The sequence below is a fragment of the Acartia tonsa genome, chromosome 14, assembly GCF_053477335.1.
Source record: "Acartia tonsa isolate MP-2025a chromosome 14, ASM5347733v1, whole genome shotgun sequence".
Classification (NCBI taxonomy): domain Eukaryota; kingdom Metazoa; phylum Arthropoda; class Copepoda; order Calanoida; family Acartiidae; genus Acartia; species Acartia tonsa.
In genome coordinates this window covers 22,669,292-22,687,950 of record NC_137273.1, presented here as the reverse complement: position 1 = coordinate 22,687,950, position 18,659 = coordinate 22,669,292, and the positions used below count along the sequence as shown (strand labels likewise).

Sequence of the window (18,659 nt, the reverse complement as noted above, 5' to 3'; positions counted from 1 at the left end):
CAAAAATTTACAAATTTTGATTATTTCATATATGAAACCATACAATATATATTTATTTGAAAAAATTGTTATCATTTCAGCCTTATACAAAATATTTAAATGTCAGGTTGTTAATTATCTGCCTATTTTTTTTTTTAGCAGAATAGAAATATTAGAAAAAAAAGTGGCTTAATATAATTATGAGCAGGTATACAGTAAGAGTTTAAAATTGATTGATTATTATAGAAAATATTTTAAATTGATAACTCAAATTTGTAATTTTAATATAATGCCATTTGAAAAATAGTATTTAAATTTTTGCCAAGCTTTCCAGTTTTTCAGTTGTCATTTGGATTTTCTGGTGATAAGTTTCAAAATAATTTGTGACATTGTTTTATATAAATTTATGTTTAATATCTTTGATCATATTTGCTGTTATCTAATGTCTTATACCTATATTTTTTAAGACAAAATGAATTGAAAATGATTGCTAAAATCGAAATATATCCTCATGTCTTAGAATAGTATATTTTTTTAAAAAATAGGTTGTAAAACATACTAACTTTAAAACAAGCTTTTCTAAAAAATAGTAAACTTTTGCCTACAAATCCAATAGCTTCATTTACATTTCAGTTAAAATTAAATTTTTTTTCAATCTTGAAAATTTAACCTATTTTCAATATGACCTCTAGCTCTTCAATTTTGTATTGACCTGCAACTATAACATAATAGCATGTACTAGATCTGTTTGTCTTGGGAAGGTGATGAATTCAAAACTGTTCTAAACCATGTCACAGCTAAGGATTTTAAAAGCTGCTATGTTAGGTTAGCAATACAATAGTAAAAGTAGAGGGAAAGCCTTGGCCTAAACAGGAAATACTCATCATCATGCAAAGTTAGGACTTACTGACAAGGGTTGTGCAAACAAAGGGTTGGTTATCTGCAATGGTTTAGATGTTATTGTAGTGGGACTTAGCATAAAGGTTAGTTCATATATTGTTATCATCAGTCCCCAAAGGTTTTTTTTTAACAGATGTACTAGATTTTTTAAAATTTAATGTATTTGTTAAAACAATTCTCCCTTCTAGAAAAATGAGGTTTGCGGCTGTTCTATTCTGCTGTCTCTTCCTTCTATCCCAGGTAACACAACTTGAAACTGATGATTTTTCACCATAGACATAATACATCTAGATAATCCATCTGACCCCATTTTTCGTCCAACTAAAATGCTTACATAATTTAATATACCTAAGAAAAGCTTAATCCTAAGATATGAGACAATTTATACCTGACTTATAATATAAGCAAAATTAGATAATGATGCCCTTGGCTTACATACAAAGATCTGTAAAATATTTCAACCAATGAGATGTCTAAATGTACCTTTAGTATTCTTCTATTGGCTGATATTAACATTATGTCTCTATATTATCTCTATTTTTTCTTTATATTTTATATATAGCATTGTATGACAGTGTTGTATAGAAACTATGCACCTTGATTTTTTAACTTGTTGAAGAAAATGTTAGAATAGTTATTTATCATATTTTCGTAATATTGTGAATGCTAGAAAGGATATTAAAATTATTTCAACAATTTTGGTCATGTGATCAAAATTTGAATTTTCCTTCTACTATTGCCCCCTCTGGGGGCGAAGTAGGTGGAAATTTAAATTTTTGTCACTTGACCTTAATATTGGTGAAATAATTTTGAATGACCTTTCTTGTATAAGCAATATTAATAAAATATGATACTTGGTTTTGTCTCATTCTCTATCTTTTTCTTAAATTCAAAAAAGTCTATCAAAAAATTTACATCATCTAAGGGTGAACAATAAATATCTCTGTCTTTTTTTCTCTATATTTCTTCCCCCTCCCCCCTCCCTCACTTTTCTGTCTATTTCCTTCTCTCTCTCCTCCTCTTTTGTACGTTCAATTATACAATAGAGATAACCTAGAGACAGCACAAGGGAATTTTGTTTACATTATGTATCAGCTATAAATTGTTGAATATCTTAGGTTAAAGCTTTCCTTGGGTGAAATATTTGAAAAAAATATTTCTTCCATCATATAATGTGAAGTGTATGACACAACATATAATAAGTTAGTTATAAATAATTCTTATAATAAAGTTATCTTTCTAAAAATTATATCATTGCAAAATTTAGTTGCAAATAATGTTGCCTATAGGGCTGTATTTCATATACAACAAAAAGTGAACAAAGGTTTCTTTTTAAGAAAAAAATGGGGTCAGATTGACCATCTATGTCTAATGTTTATACCCACATCAAATATTAAATTATAACAATGTACAGTAGAGTGGATCAATTTTGGACATTGAATTTGTAATCAACATCTACAGTTTCAACGTCATATAAGAAACCTAAATATAAAAAATTTATTTTGTCCTTGAGGGGAAATGGGGGGAAGGTGTTTCCATGCATTAAAAATTTTAAAAGTTTATTCTGGAGGTGCAACTTTTTTTCTTTCAAAGTATTGCTTTATGCATCTTTTTAAATTTGTCTTGTTGATTAATATAAGAATATCAAATTGGTTTTAAAAAATATTCATCCAAGCATGAAAAATCTTAAATTAAATGTAAAATCTCTTGGTTTTTAAATTTATTTATGGATTTTTCTTGCTAGGATCAATAGTTTTAAAAACAGATTTTTTATTCTTATTCTACTCTTCAAGACAAAATTGGGAAGGTGCATAAAGCTATACTTTGAAAGAAAAATAATTGCCCCCCCCCCCCAAAAAAAAAAAAAAAATTCTCCCCACAAGTGTCTTTCTAAAAGTTTACATGCATCAGCGAGCCTCCCCATTATTCAAAATATTTTCTTTTCATTTTTTGGTCTCTTATATGATGTTCAGACAGAAAGTGTATGTAGCACATTTAGAATTAGAAAATCATTGAAAATCAAGCCACTCTAATGTACAGCATTTATTTCACCAATTCCACAGTACAAAATTATTCCTGTATTTAAATTTAACATATCATATAGGAAAAAATATTCTTGTATTTAAAATTAAAAATCATGTTGGAATTTTTTTTACAATTTTTTAATTTTTTAATAATGTACAGCAAATTATTTCCTTTTTATCTCATGTTTTGAAATTTATAAGATAGTTAGAATAAATTACAGAAATAATGAAAGATTTAAAGAAGAGAGCGTCAGGGGGGGGGTCGAGGGGGGTTTCCCCCCTAAGGAGAGGGGGGGTTGAGGGGGGTCTCCCCCCTCAGAAAAAGCTTGGGCTTAAATCTTCAACAAATAAAGAAAACAAAATTATTTTAAAAATTTCTTTTTTATGTTAAATATCATTATTTTTGTGACACTTGATTTTGAATGACAAAAAATGTTGAAATAAATATTACCCACTGCACTGTATGAAATGTTAAATTAGAAATCAATAATGATGTTGGAAAATTTATTCTCATTTTATACTCTGAAAAAGGAATTGACAAAAAATAATAATTTTTATTCCAAACTTTTAAAACAGCATGCCTATTTCTTATTGGTTGACACTCGAATTAAAATAAAATAAAGAATATTATTTCAAGACCAGAAATAAATTTGAAATAAATAATTTTCTTTCCCCTATATTTTTTATTCCAAAATGCCAAGAATTAATTTTGAAATAAAATAATTTTCTTTCCAATATTTTTATTCCTTTTTCTTATTGGACGTCATTTTGTGTCCAATGAGAGACTAGTGTTTAAATATTTTAAAGCTTATTACAGCATTTATTTTGAATATTATAATAGCAACATTCTCACATTAAATGTGATAAATAATAATAAAATGTTGTTAATTCATAATTCTTTTCTTTAATTTTGGTGGCTTTGTTCTTACATATATTGCTTACAAAGAGTTGTGCATTGTGTAGATGGAATTAGGGTGTAAAAATAAAATAACTGTAAAAATGATATGCTTCACCTTGTTAAATAGCTTAAAACCATCACTGGACCAATAGGTTTTTATTCCTGGGATGCACAGATTACTTGGTTTAGCAGTCAGACAAAGGGACTGACATTGTTCTATTTTGTATTATTAATAACTTGTAGATCATTATTTGAACTAAAAAAGACTTTTGTAAAATTAGGGCCTTTTTTGAACTACTATTAATTGTTATTTTAAATCTATAAGTTTGTTCCTTGGTCTGTATTAAAAGTAGCACTGCAGTATCGGCTGCATGCAACTTTACAACAGAACAAAAATATAGTTTTCATAAATAAGTTTATTATGTGATTTATTATGGTTATGCAATATAATTTTAGATATACAGTGGTGTGAACGCGCGGCGGCGATGTACAAAACCGACCATCAGACAACAAGTTGGACGTTGCAGATCAGGTAATATTTGTTTATCGCATCATATTATAAGCAGCGTTCCGTGGATACAGATATGCACAATATATTATAAGATACAAAACAATTTTTTAAGCCCCGAGATTCCGAAGGCACGGAATAAAAAACTGGTTTGAATCTTATGATTGTATTTTTTTTTATATTCGTAGAAAACTGGATATAATAAGATGCTATGCATAATTTTCAGAATGGCTGAAAACCGTTTCTAATCCAGCAGATATTAATCGGTTTTGAAGTGACACTGGAAAAATTATCAAAATAGAATGACAGAGACTCAGTTGACTGAGCTGGAAAGGCTCACGTTATAAAAGTACAAATAAGTGGCTAGGGCGCGAAGCGCACCCAAAAAATTTGACAGTCCAAGTTGAATGAATTAAGTTTTGATTATGTCCATAAGAAGAGCAGCGCAAAAATTAAAAGTCACAATATTTCGTGATAGAAAGAGAAAAAATAGAGAATAAAAAAAAGATAGGAAGAGGATGGGAGAAAAAGTGAAATAGAGAAAGGGAGAAATATGGAAAAAGAAATGCACTATCCAATAAAAAATTTTGGGAATAGTCCCTTTCGTAACATTGCCCCATAAAAATACGAAGAATTGCACCATAAGGTGCGATGTTACGAAAGGGACTATACCCAAAATTTCCTTATTTCTAAAGTTCAAATTTTTGTGGCTAGGTTACCATATAAACGTCATATAAAAAGTATCTCTCTAATATTGTAATTTTTTAGGATGCAGCGAATTTATCTATAAAGATTTCAATGAGTGTATTCAAAGCTCTAAATTAAGATACAGGTAACATCAAATATCAAATGCTAGGAATCTAATTGTTCAATTATATTAATATTATTTATGACTGATATTGAATATTAAGCCTACAACGGGGGAAAATAATGTACATGTGAATGGGCAAACAGAAGAATTATTTTGTGTTATCTACAGTCTTTATATTCAATAGAACCTAGAAAAGTTGTCTCAAAAAGTGCCTTTCTGTTTTTCTCTCTTTCTATTCTTTCCTATAAGTCACCCTTTTAACGGTTAATTAGCAGTATTTATGTGATTCTCAAAAAAACCTTAAAAAAAATTATTACTGTTTTCTTTTGTGATTTGAAAAGCAAAACTTTTCTATAATTATGTCTGTCCCTCCATAACGATTACCTCTTTTGTTAATTTAGACATTTTAGAATTGTCCTAATGATTTCATTTCATGATTATTCCTATAACAGTCAAGTATTATTTAGAAAGTGTAGCAACTCTATAATACCATAATTATGTACGTTCATTCAAATCATGTTGATTTTTAACCTTTAGACGATATTTTTGTTGATATAATTATCCTAAATATCTGATTTTTGGAATGCTGATTATTAGGATAACAAATTACAATATTAAAACAAAGCTTAATTATAACCAAGTCCTTAAAATGTAAGTATGTCCCAGCCAGTATACTGCATTTAATAATTTGCAACAAATTTACATACACTTTTGTCAAAACTTTGTTTATGCAGTTCTGCCACTCTACAAGTGTTAATGTACGTTTGTCCTACTGTTTCAGAGCTTCGCTTTTATTGATGTTGTGATCTTTGTTTAATACATAAATGATTATAATTGAAAATAAATACAATTATTATTTAGGCCCAGATTACAAAATTGGATAGATCGTGGACTTGTCCGCAAACTCAATGGTTACATCTGCTAAAGAATCGTATGCTGAAAAATGTAGAATTCTCAGAAGATCAAAATTCATATATTTCTTTCACAGTCTTAAATACAGTTAAACACAAATTATATGAACTATGAAAAGTATGTCATTAAATACTGTTTTGTTGCCCCTGACCAAAAAGTTACAAATTTTGATTATTTCATATATGAAACCATACAATATATATTTATTTGAAAAATTTTTTATCATTTCAGCCTTATACAAAATATTTAAATGTCAGGTTGTTAATTATCTGCCTATTTTTTTTAGCAGAATAGAAATATTAGGAAAAAAAGTGGCTTAATATAATTATGAGCAGGTATACAGTGAGAGTTTAAAATTGATTGATTATTATAGAAAATATTTTAAATTGATAACTCAAATTTGTAATTTTAATATAATGCCATTTTAAAAATAGTATTTAAATTTTTGCTAAGCTTTCCAGTTTTTTAGTTGTCATTTGGATTTTCTGGTGATAAGTTTCAAAATAATTTGTGACATTGTTTTATATAAATTTATGTTTAATATCTTTGATCATATTTGCTGTTATCTAATGTCGCATACCTATATTTTTTGAGACAAAATGAATTGAAAATGATTGCTAAAATTGAAATATATCTTCATGTCTTAGAATAGTATATTTTTTTTAAAAATAGGTTGAAAAACATACTAACTTTAAAACAAGTTTTTCTAAAAAATAGTAAACTTTTGCCTACAAATCCAATAGCTTCATTTACATTTTTGTTAAAATTTAAATTTTTTTCAATCTTGAAAATTTAACCTAGAAAGGTATTTTAAATATGATGCCGAGCTCTTCAATTTTGTATTGACCTGCAATTATAATATAAAAGCATGTACTAGATCTATTTGTCTTGGGAAGGTGATGAATTCAAAACTGTTCTAAACCATGTCACAGCTAAGGATTTTAAAAGCTGCTATGTCAGGTTAGAAATACAATAGTAAGAGTAGAGGGAAAGCCTTGGCCTAAACAGGAAATACTCATCATCATGCAAAGTTAGGACTTTCTGACAAAGGTTGAGCAAACAAAGAGTTGGTTATCTGCAATGGTTTAGATGTTATTGTAGTGGGACTGAGCATAAAGGTTGGATCATATATTTTTATCATCAGTCCCCAAATGTTTTTAACAAAGGTACTAGATTTTTTAAAAATTATGTATATTTAAAAATAATTCTCCCTTCCAGAAAAAAATGAGGGTTACAGCTGTTCTATTCTGCTGTCTCTTCCTTCTATCCCAGGTAAAACTGATGAGACTGGTGATTTTTCACCATAGACATAATACATCTAGATAATCCATCAGACCCCATATTTCGTCAAACTAAAATGTTTACACAAATTAATTTACCTAAGAAAAGCTTTATCCTAAGATATGAGACAATTTATACCTGACTCATAATATAAGCAAAATTAGATAATCATGCCTTTGGCTTACATACAAAGATCTGTAAAATATTTCAACCAATGAGATATCTAAATGTACCTTTAATATTCTCCTATTGTCTGATATAGACATTATGTCTCTAGATTATCTCTATTTTTTCTTCATACCACAAAGATATATTTTCAAAACTGCGAACCAAAAAAATAGGCAAATCTGAATTTTCAGAATAGCAGCTTCATTATTCATTTTGGATAATTTTACTGTAAATATGAAATGTAGATGCATCTTTTGGTTACAAGTTTCTACTGTCAATTTTTGATTATTCAGCACCAATGAAGCACAAGATCTCAAAAACAGCATAAAAGATTGATTTTGATAAATTAACAATTTTTTAAGGGATTTATGCATTAATAATTATGAAATATAGTATAAGGTAGAAAAAAATGATTTTTCTTAATAAGAAATATTAGAAACAAGGATGACAACAGCCATAAGTAGCGAAGCACAAAATTTATTGATAGACATCAGGAAAAAATAGTATTTTGAGTATGTTAAAAAGACATAAATTAAATAAATCACGAAACCTTTTACAAATGTATAATATCTTTTGAAGCATTAAGCTAAGAAACAAAACGTAAAATTAAAAGGAATTGATCTAGCACCCCAACCAATAGCAAGTCTTTCTTAAACTTGGTGAAAATATGTATAATGTTGACTTAATTAATTCCTAAAAATTCCAGCTGTTTATTTTGAACAGGAGTCGAAAAAATCATGAAAACTTGAAAAACTAGGAATCGATTAGCATCGCAACCAATAATCATATTTAAAAAAAAAAACTTTATAGAAATGTGTAGAATGTTGACTTAATTAATCCCTAAAAATTCCAGTCGTTTATCTTGAACAGGAGTTGAGATAATCATGAAAACTTGAAAAACTAGGAATCGATCTAGCACCCCAATCAATATAAAAATCTTAATGAAACTTAGTAAAAATATGTAGGATGCAAATTTACTTAATCCCTCAAAATTTCAGTCGTCTGTCTTGAAAAGGAGTCGAGAAAATTACGAAAATAAAAAAATCTAGGAATCGATCTAGCACCCCAATTAACAATAGATGGACAAAACAAAGTAAAGATTAGATGCGCATATGTCATAGGAATCTTCACTAAAAATATCAGCTGTCTATCTTGTATAGGAGCCGAGAAAATCACGTTTCCCCCACTTTGTCTCAGACAGACGGATAAACAGACGGACGGACGGACGGACATTTCGAATTATAGAGTAGCTTTGCTACTAAAAAGAAATTTGACCCCTATCACTTTAGAGGACAGCTGCTAACCTCCAGTCTTATGGATATAGCTAAATACATGTTAAAGATAAAAATTACCCTCAAAAGTATACAAAAATGTTTTGTGATGTGTTAAAAAATCCATTTTAAATCTTGATTTTGAGGATGATGGCCTTAAAGATGCTCCTACTGGTGGAAATGGTGAGCCAAATGTTATCAAAGTGCATGCCCATGATGACAACTTATATATTGAACTATGGTTAAATTTTTGTATTCATAGCAATCTCCAATGGAGCCTGACGACAAGAAATATAAACATCTTCTAAAAACTACAGTAATTACCTTATGAATTAGAGAAACTAAAATTGCAATTTTTTCTTTTTTAATACTGCTTGGCTGGAGGCTGCTATGAATACAAAAATTGGACCATAGTTCAATATATAAGTTGTCATCATGAGCATGTACTTTGATAACATTTGGCTCATCATCACTACCTGTAGGAGCATCTTAAAGGCCATCATCTTTAAAATCAAGATTTTAAAATGGATTTTTTTAACACATCACAAAATAAATTTGTATACTTTTGAAGGTAATTTTTATCTTTAACATGTATTTAGCTTCATTCATAAGACTGGAGGTCAGCAACTCTCCTCTAAAGTGATAGGGGTCGAATTTCTTTTTTTCTAATATTTCTTATTTAGAAAAATCATTAATTTCTACCTAATAATATATTTCATAATAACTAATGCACAAATCCCTTTCAAAATCATTAATTTATCAGTATCAATCTTTAAAAGAGAAGAAAAGTGAGAGAAAAAAATCATTTTTCCGTTGATTTGTTTTGGATTTGCTTATCTTTTTGGTTCACCAGTTTTTCTCCCAAATGCTGTTTTTTAGATCTTGTGCATCATTGGTGCTAATTAATAAAAAATTAACAGTGGAAACATGTAACCAAAAGATGCATCTACATTTCATATTTACAGTAAAATCATCCTAAATGAATAATAAAGCTGCTATTCTGAAAATTCAGATTTGCCTATTTTTTTGGTTCACAGTTTATATAGCACGATGGGGCATTGTATGACAGTGTTGTATAGAGACTATGCACCTTGATTTTTTTTAACTTGTTGAAGAAAATGTTAGAACTAATAATAAAATGTTGTTAATTCATAGTTCTTTTCTTTAATTTTGGTGGCTTTGACCTTACATATATTGCTTACAAAGAGTTGTGCATTGTGTAGATGGAATTAGGGTATAAAAAAATAACTGTAAAAATTATATGCTTTACCTAGTAAAATAGCTTAAAACCATCACTGGACCAATAGGTTTTTATTCCTGGGATGCACAGATTACTTGGTTTAGCAGTCAGACAAAGGGACTGACATTGCTCTACTTTGTATTATTAATAACTTGTAGATCATTATTTGAACTAAAAAAAGACTTTTGTAAAATTAGGGCCTTTTTTGAACTACTATTAACTGTTATTTTAAATCTATAAGTTTGTTCCTTGGTCTGTATCATAAGTAGCACTGCAGTATTGTCTGCATGCAACTTTACAACAGAACAATAATATAGTTTTCATAAATAAGTTTATTATATGATTTATTATGGTTATGCAATATAATTTTAGATATACAGTGGTGTGGACGGCATCGATATACAACACCGACCATCAGATATACAAGTTAGACGTTGCAGACCAGGTAATAGTTGTTTATCGCATCATATTATAAACAGCGTTCCGTGGATACAGATATGTACAAAACTTATAAGATACAAAACAATTTTTTAAGCCCCGAGATGCCGAAGGCACGGGATTAAAAAATGGTTTTTATCTTATGATTGTATTTTTTTATATTCGTAGAAAACTGGATATAATACGAGGAAGAGGAAGGGAGAAAAAGTGAAATAGAGAAAGGGAGAAATATGGAAATAGAAAATAAAGAGACATAAAAAGTAACAAAATCTCTCTCTGTCTGTACCGATCGATTTCGATGAAGCGATATGAATCTCCTTTGAAGGGTAGCTTCTCATAGGTCCTGGGTAGGTTTATAACTATTTTGAGGGTACCACCACCCTTCCAAAGAAAAATTGCCAAAAATACCAAAAATTATTTCAACTTCAGTTAGGCAGCGCCAGTGTTATAGAAACATGAATCAGAAACATCGTATCTTAACATAAGACAAATATTTTCTTAACTTAAGTTAAAAAAACAACATGTTTAATTAAAATGGACGTACGGACATTCTGTTAACGATTAATGTGTTGCTACGCTTTCTAAATGGTACCAAACTACTACAGGAATCATCATGCAGAGTTTGAGATCCATAGGACAATTCTAAATTAAAGGAAAAAATCTAAAAGTTACGGACAGACGTACAGACGAACAGATGTACCCTAATTATGGAAGAATTTCGCTTTAAATAAAAATACTGAATCATTTGGGGTCATGATCAACAAAAGCAGATTTTTTTCTAACACTGTATTTTTAGGATGCACAGAATTTGAACATAACGACTACAGTGAATGTATTGAAAACTCTAAATTAAGATACAGGTAACATCAAATATTCCTCCGCAATAATCTTTTAAATGAGTTTTTTAAGCAAACAAAATTTAGCATTATACTAAAACATATTTTTTCTCACATTTTATCCCATGCTCAGATATTTTTCCCACGATTGAAAAAAAATGAAATTAAATGATCATTTAATGCCAAAAAAATGGTTCTCACACTCGAAAAATTTTCCCACGCTTTAAAAATATGAATTAAATGATAATCATATGTATCATTTAAATTACAATGTTTGAATAAAAGAATATTTACTTAAACCAAATATCGCCTTTTTTGCAATGGAATGCTGATTTATCTTTTTATTTATACAGCTTTCGAAGCTCGTTAATTCGAGATTTTGCAGCCAAATTTTTTTAATGTATCCTCTTTTTTTAAGCACTAAATTTAAAGGCTATTTACGTCATATTAGTAAAATTTTATTGTTTATTTTATATGTATGACTGTGTATATTATAAAATAAATACAACGAATTTTAAATAAAACTAGGTTTCCTATCCCTAATTAAACCTCTATATTGTATCATTATTGTTTTTTAAGTAATACCTTAGCATACCTTAATGAGAAAGGGTAACCAAATGTGAAATATTTCTCTTGATGACTTAAAATCAAAAACAATATTTAAAACCAAAACTATATATTAGAAGACGTATGGAAAAGTGGATTGATGTGGGACTATCCTGGAAAGTTGATCTGTACAAATGTTAGGAATTTATCTACTGGAGTTAAAGAATTATGAGGAGCTGCCAATTTAACAATAATCACAACTTATATCTCTATACTTATTTTTTTGTTAGATAGTATGTACGTATCAACAAATATAATTTAGATTAGAGTTTTTTTTTAAATTTTTTTTCTTCTCTTATTTCTTCCTTGAAAACTGTCAACAGCTTTACTACTGTTTGAAGTAATCGGCCTTGTTTTTATAAATTAAAAGAAATTCTTATTTTATGAAGCTGAAGCCATTCGAACGATGTCTTTTCCTGACTTTTGTAATTTAAAAAGCTACCTATGAAAATAACCGCCCTCGTTAAATATTCAGAGAAAAACAAGGATGACAACATCCATAAGTAGCGAAGCACAAAAAATTGTTGATGGTAATACGTACAAGTAGATTTAAAGGTATTTATTAAAATCAAGAATAGATTATTGGAGAAAATAAACACAAAACCTTGTTTTATTTTGTATGATGACGACGGTTAAGGTAATTTACATATAGATGCACATAACAATATGAAAATTTTTTTAAACTATCATCGCAAAAAAGTTTAGAAATTGGATCAAAAATACCAAAGATACGGGGAAATATGTAAAACATATTAAAATAGCCAAAAACCTGCTAAAAGGCAGTCTGAACGCCATTGTTTCTTTTCTTACAACGCCAGAATTTTAATTTTAATATCTATGACTGAAAAATTTTTAAAATCCAATCATAAACACCAAAGATATGGGGAAAAATGTAAAAAATATGAAATAGCCAAAAACCTGCAAAAAGGCAGTCTGACCGTCATTGTTGTTTTCTTCAAACGACGGGAAATTTAATTTTGATATCTTAAACTGAAAATTTTTTCTAAATCGGACCATAAACACCAAAGATATGGAGAAAAATGTGGAAAATATAATAATAGCCTGATACCTGCTAAAAAGCAGTCCGACCACTTTTGATGTTTTATAGTTAATTGTGCTGCTTCATGATGGGAAAGTTGTCAAAAAGTTTCAGCTTTCTTTCTTTTTTAGGAACTAAGTTAATCCAATTTCCCCCATAGCGTTACGGACTGACGGACAGACAAAGTGAATTATAGAGTAGCTTCCCTTCTAAAAATACATGAGATATAATTATCTATTAATACAATTAAAGCTTATTGACATACATGATAAATACAACACAAAGGGAATAGTAGCTTTCGCAATATTCTGTAAAATTGTGAGCTAGCTTCCAGTCAAATGCGCTTATTAAGTCTAATTGTTCTTAATGTTAACCAAACGCATAGTATGATTAAATGTATATTTAAAAACAATTTGACCCAATAAGCGCAATTGACTGGAATCTTACTCACAACTTTGAGAAATTTTGAAAAAGCTACTATTCCTTTCCTCACAACACAACTTTGGTACACCATTATAATCTAAAGCAATTAAATCAATTTAAAATCAATTCCATAACATGAAATCAATAATACAATTTTTTTGTCAGGGATCTTAAAGGATAAGACAATGGCCGATAAATTGATGTACATCCCCCATTAAGATCAAAATTAGTGAAAGTAGCGTTGAAGTTAGTTAATCAACCAATCAAAATTCACTAGAGTCCCTAAAGATAGTTAGCCAACGAATAATAAAACGTTATTATCAAACTTTAAGGACTAATGTAATATACAGCCTATTGTCCCCTTTCTCTCTGATTTTTTGTAGCCTAATTCCTGATTTATAAGCCAAACAACTGATTATGATATAAAATTCTATAATAGTTTAGTCCAAATAGTGCACTGGATTCGCACAGCTAGAGAAAACGTGCGTAAAATAAGATCTTTTTTGTAACGTTTAAGTGCAGAATTTTGGCAATTACAGATCTATTTTACATTCAAACTTGACTGTTTAATCAACCATTAGACAGTAAATAGTTATCTACTTAATGCTGAAAAATGATCTCAGCTTATTAATTTACCCAATTTTTTGGTCATTAATTAATCTAATAATCAAAAGACACATTTAAGTCAAAAAGACAAAAATTGTTACCATTTTCAAACAGATAAAGGCAATTTTTTAGTAATTTTTTTTGAAATTGTACCTCTTAGCACGGGAGATTTAGATCTAAAGTAATAAATTGTGAAATACAAAATGAAATTTACGTGATCAACATATTAATCAAAATCGCGCAAATATAAAAAAATTTATTTCAGAAATATTTCTTTTCGTTTATGTTACATTTTCGTTTTTTTACGTAAGTTATAATATTTCCTTTGAAAATTAGTAATTTCCAATTAATTAGTTGTGAACCCTTTTAAATCAACATACCTTCCACCCTTGTTTATTTTTTGTTGTTGCATAGTAACCAGCCATTTGAGACAAGATTTTAACAGAGGGAAAGAAAATTTATTTTTATAAACAAAGTTACCCTTTCTGTAGATTAAAATTATTTGTTGAATAGTTTGGACCGCAATAGTTTAGAATTAACAAATCCATTTATATAAAAGTTTTCAATGTTGTAGTAGCACGTGTTTAAAACTTTGGGTACTACTAGTAAACTTTACAGTGCAATATTTCCCTGAAAAGTTTCCTATTGCATATTGCATATGATCAATATCATGTTATTCAAATAACTATAATTATGTCAATTTAATAAAAGTAGTCACGGCTGACATATTATCAACATTTCAATTTTTTGATGACATTATGAAATTTTAATTGGTTTAGTGATTTGTATTTTGATAATTTTCAGATGGGATGGTTTATTTTTATTATCAACTGATATATGTATGTACCTCCTCTACTAGGAAGTTGCTAAAATTAGGTTATTTTTATAATTACTAGATTTCTGTTTTGCTAAAGCAATTAATGCCTGCTGAGTCAGGCTAACTTAACAAGGAAGATCAGGCCAATATTTAGCACAGCTATATCAAGCTTACTAAACTGTAGAGCACTGAGGTAGTAAGCAAGTCACTTTTCTGTATAGATCTACTAGAGGATGCACGCATAGCATCTAACAGCACTGATTTTGAAGGAGTATGAAAATAGCCTTTAACCGTCCCGAGAAATTTAATCCAAAAACTAAATATCCCAAAACTATCCCGGGACCTATGTGTTGCTTCCATAAAACGGAGAACACAATCGGTTCAAAGTTATCGAAATATTTATGTTGACAACAAAATTTACATATAATGGACTTGAAACATTAAAAAGTAATGATTTAATCTGTAATCGTTTACTGAAATATATGTATCAGTATATTTACAATTGCTTGGCCTATTAATAAGATTATATATAAAATAAAAACACAAATTTATAATAAATAAACATAAAACATTAAGAATATACATTATATGAAAGACAAATTAATAATTATTATGATAACTATTCACTGTGGTATCCTGGAGTAAAAAGTTAAAGAATGCACTTACAAAAAAAGTGATAGATTTGTATAAATTGCTTATATTGAACAAAATTTCTAGATATCAACTTTGGTAACATTTTTTCACTTACGTAATTTGTTTTTTTACAATATAAACTAGAAATAACCATAATACAACCTAGAGTAACTTTTTCACTTGTTAAAAAGAAGAAAAATCAAACATCCTTGATGAAGAAGCAGATAGGAGTTTAGTTTTAACAGAAATAAATACAATAGAGCTGTTTTTTTATGTAGGCCCCTCTTTAAACTTTTTCTATCCAAAAGACCACAGTGAATATTTATCTTTAAATATCGACTAGAATTTTAATAAAATGAGACCATAATACAATAAAAATCAAGTAAATACATTTTTTTGTGAATGTAGCAATGCAAAACAATACAAATTTAGTTTTAAGATTATTAAAACCATTTAGAAACAAGTAGATGTAAATTTTAAAGATTTGTGGTTGGTTATGTTAATTAAAAAATCATAACTTGCATAAGTCGAAATAAAATAAGTAAAATATCTATAACTGAATTTTTAAATTTTAAATAAACTAAAGTAGCTTGCTATACAAAATTCTCAATAAAAAAGTTTCATAAGAGAAAGAAATTTAATTAAATACTGAGTTGTTTTCTTTTGCATTGTTTTGTGATTTAACAAAGGCATTTGATACAATTATTTTTGTTTTTATTTGAAATATGACTAAAGCAATAACATAAACAATAAACATATCCTTTGATTTGTCTTAGGCTCAGTAACCTTTCTTATTTTTATAATAGTTCTTGTCTCTATTAAGTGTGCTTGATTTAGTGGAAATACTAATCTTTTTATGTTGAAGAGGGTAAAATTAGGGATTTCGCAGATTCAGAGGGAAAATCTAATGTAGTTTTTTATTTTAGGTGAGTACAATGGGGGCTTTAAAAGGACGTCTATGCTATCAGGCTCCCTTAAACCTTGCCTAACCTCACCTAAAAATAGTTTAACATATTTTTCTATTCGAAAATTTTGATCAATTAATAATAATATATTGCTCTTTTCATAAGCTTTAAACATTAATGGATTTATTAATACATACACAGATAAATAAATAATAAACACACTGTGCTTAAATAAAAAATAAGTTGAAAATAAGATTTTTAAAATTTTAGCGTGAATTTATAGTTTGCTGTAAACAATATTAATAAGTGATTTTTTGGGAGAAAAATCGTACTTTTGTTACTTATTTTGGGCTAGGTTAAGAAAGGGTTAGAAGAACCCTGCAGGTTCCTTTACTAGAATTTTTTCTACATTATTTTTTAAATTAAAAATCTCACTGTCAACTTATTTTGTAGCATTATTAATAATTTCTGGATAAATACTTCTTATTTTTTAAGCCTGTCCCATAAGCTTCTGTTTAGCACAATCCGGACATATTATACTCTCTCCATTAACTTATTTTGTAGCATTATTAATAATTTCTGGATAAATACTTCTTATTTTTTAAGCCTGTCCCATTAGCTTCTGTTTAGCACAATCCGGACATATTATACTCTCTCCATCAGTTATAAATCCTACACCACGTCAACATTCTTTCAAATATCATCATCCTTGTTAAAGTTTGGTGATGTCATTTTATCTACATAAAACTATGTAATGATATACCTTGTAGATTGCTAGGCGTATTCCCTCATAGTGCCTTGCTAAGCACTGAAACCCCTTCTTCATTATTTTAAAAATAAACTTTTTCTTTGTTTGTTTATTACTTTATGGCAGGTTAGGTTAGCTTATATTTGGACGAGGTAGTCCTTCAAGGTTAGTGCACCCTAGGTATAGCCCCCACAGGGTTAGGGGTACCGTAGATGTTAAGCATAGGAACAAAAATACCCTCTTCCCTCATTTAAAAAAAAAAGATTGGAGGAGGGTGTGGAATAGTGCTATTTGTTTGAAATTCCTACCAACGTACAGAGGAATAGACGGACATTTAAAATTAAACGTAGTTACGCTATTAAAAAGCTATTTATGAACAAATTAAAAAATAAAGAAAGAATTAAAATATTAATAGGTTTAGAAATAAGATATACGAATTGTCTTTTTCTGTTCTGTACTAAATATTTGATGATGGGTTTTGCAGAATTATGATCTTATTTTTCAGAAATATCGTGTTTTAGAAATCTGATTCATCATCTGATTTTCTTAAACTAAATTGAAAAAGAATTATAATTTGATATTAAAATATAGTTTAAATGCCATAGAATGTTTTAGTATAATATAAATAAAATAGATCAACATAAAATACTTGAAATTAAAAAAAAATATTTAAAATTTTGGCTCTAACTTTTATCGTCGGCTATGAATGGTTTGAAAAAGTCTCGCATTCTGAATTTCTTTTATTTTTGTTGATTCAGCTTATTAAAAGCATAGCTTTTCTGCAAAAAAAAGTTAGTGGATTTTGTTTTTATATTTGAAAGATTTTTCTTTACGTATTCAAAATCAATTTGACAAAAAAATAAGTAAAAAAAATATTTGTTTCATTGTCTTGTGTAATATATCAATATTGCGTAAAATATCAAATTAAGTAGAAATTGCCCACTAGAGGATTGGTTTCTAGGTACGTTTGTCCCCTAGAGGATTTGTTTCTATGTATGTTTGTCCCCTAGAGGATTTGTTTCTATGTATGTTTGTCCCCTAGAGGATTTGTTTCTTAGTACTTTTTTTTCTAAGTAAGTTTGTCCCTTAGAGGATTTGTTTCTATGTATGTTTGTCCCCTAGAAGATTTGTTTCTAAGTATGTTTGTCCCCTAGAGGATTTATTTCTAAGTATGTTTGTCCCTAGAGGATTTGTTTCTAAGTACGTTTGCCCCCTAGAGGATTTGTTTCTAAGTACGTCTGTTCACTAGAATATTTGTTTCTAAGTTCGTTATTTGCACTTATAGGTTTGTACCCCTAGTAAGTCTGTCGGTGTATAATTTAGTAGCAATTGTTTACATCTTGCATAGAATAATTTTTCAGCTTCGCTTTCTTGATGTTGTCATCCTTGTTTTTAAAATCTCGGAATTAAAAATAGATATATATATATAAAGATGCTGAATAGAGATATTTTATATCCGTTTCTTTTTGTGGTAAATTAAACAATAATCTATTTCCTAAAAGGTTTATTCAGATATTTTTTGTGATATGCTTCCTCTTTTCTTCATTTAAAATATTTTTATTAGTTCTAGGTTTTGAGAGTCCGCTTTAAATAATTGAATGAAATGGATTATTATG

The 18,659-nt window shown here is 28.5% G+C and overlaps 1 protein-coding gene and 2 long non-coding RNA genes across 7 annotated transcripts in view; 2 read left to right on the top strand and 1 right to left on the bottom strand.

Moving 5' to 3' along the window:
- The first annotated feature begins 444 nt into the window (after positions 1 to 444).
- On the top strand, positions 445 to 6,681 carry LOC145305984 (uncharacterized). 2 transcript variants are annotated; one of them, XR_013874857.1, is made up of 5 exons: positions 445 to 503; positions 1,068 to 1,119; positions 4,258 to 4,333; positions 5,078 to 5,141; positions 5,982 to 6,681. It is a non-coding gene; the product is annotated as an uncharacterized LOC145305984 (long non-coding RNA). The 2 variants fall into 2 exon arrangements; XR_013874856.1 differs by having other exon boundaries at positions 445 to 524.
- Positions 6,682 to 6,823: 142 nt separating this feature from the next.
- On the top strand, positions 6,824 to 12,140 carry LOC145305986 (uncharacterized). The gene is made up of 4 exons (XR_013874858.1): positions 6,824 to 7,304; positions 10,365 to 10,437; positions 11,227 to 11,290; positions 11,950 to 12,140. It is a non-coding gene; the product is annotated as an uncharacterized LOC145305986 (long non-coding RNA).
- LOC145305980 (four and a half LIM domains protein 2-like) overlaps positions 11,929 to 18,659 on the bottom strand; it is a 62,056-nt gene continuing 55,325 nt past the window's right edge. For all 4 annotated transcript variants that reach the window (XM_080147894.1, XM_080147895.1, XM_080147896.1 and 1 more), the window contains exon 19: positions 11,929 to 16,969. In XM_080147894.1, the coding sequence (XP_080004020.1) occupies positions 16,897 to 16,969 (73 nt within the window). In that variant the 3' untranslated portion in view covers positions 11,929 to 16,896. The remainder of the gene's footprint in view (positions 16,970 to 18,659) is intronic.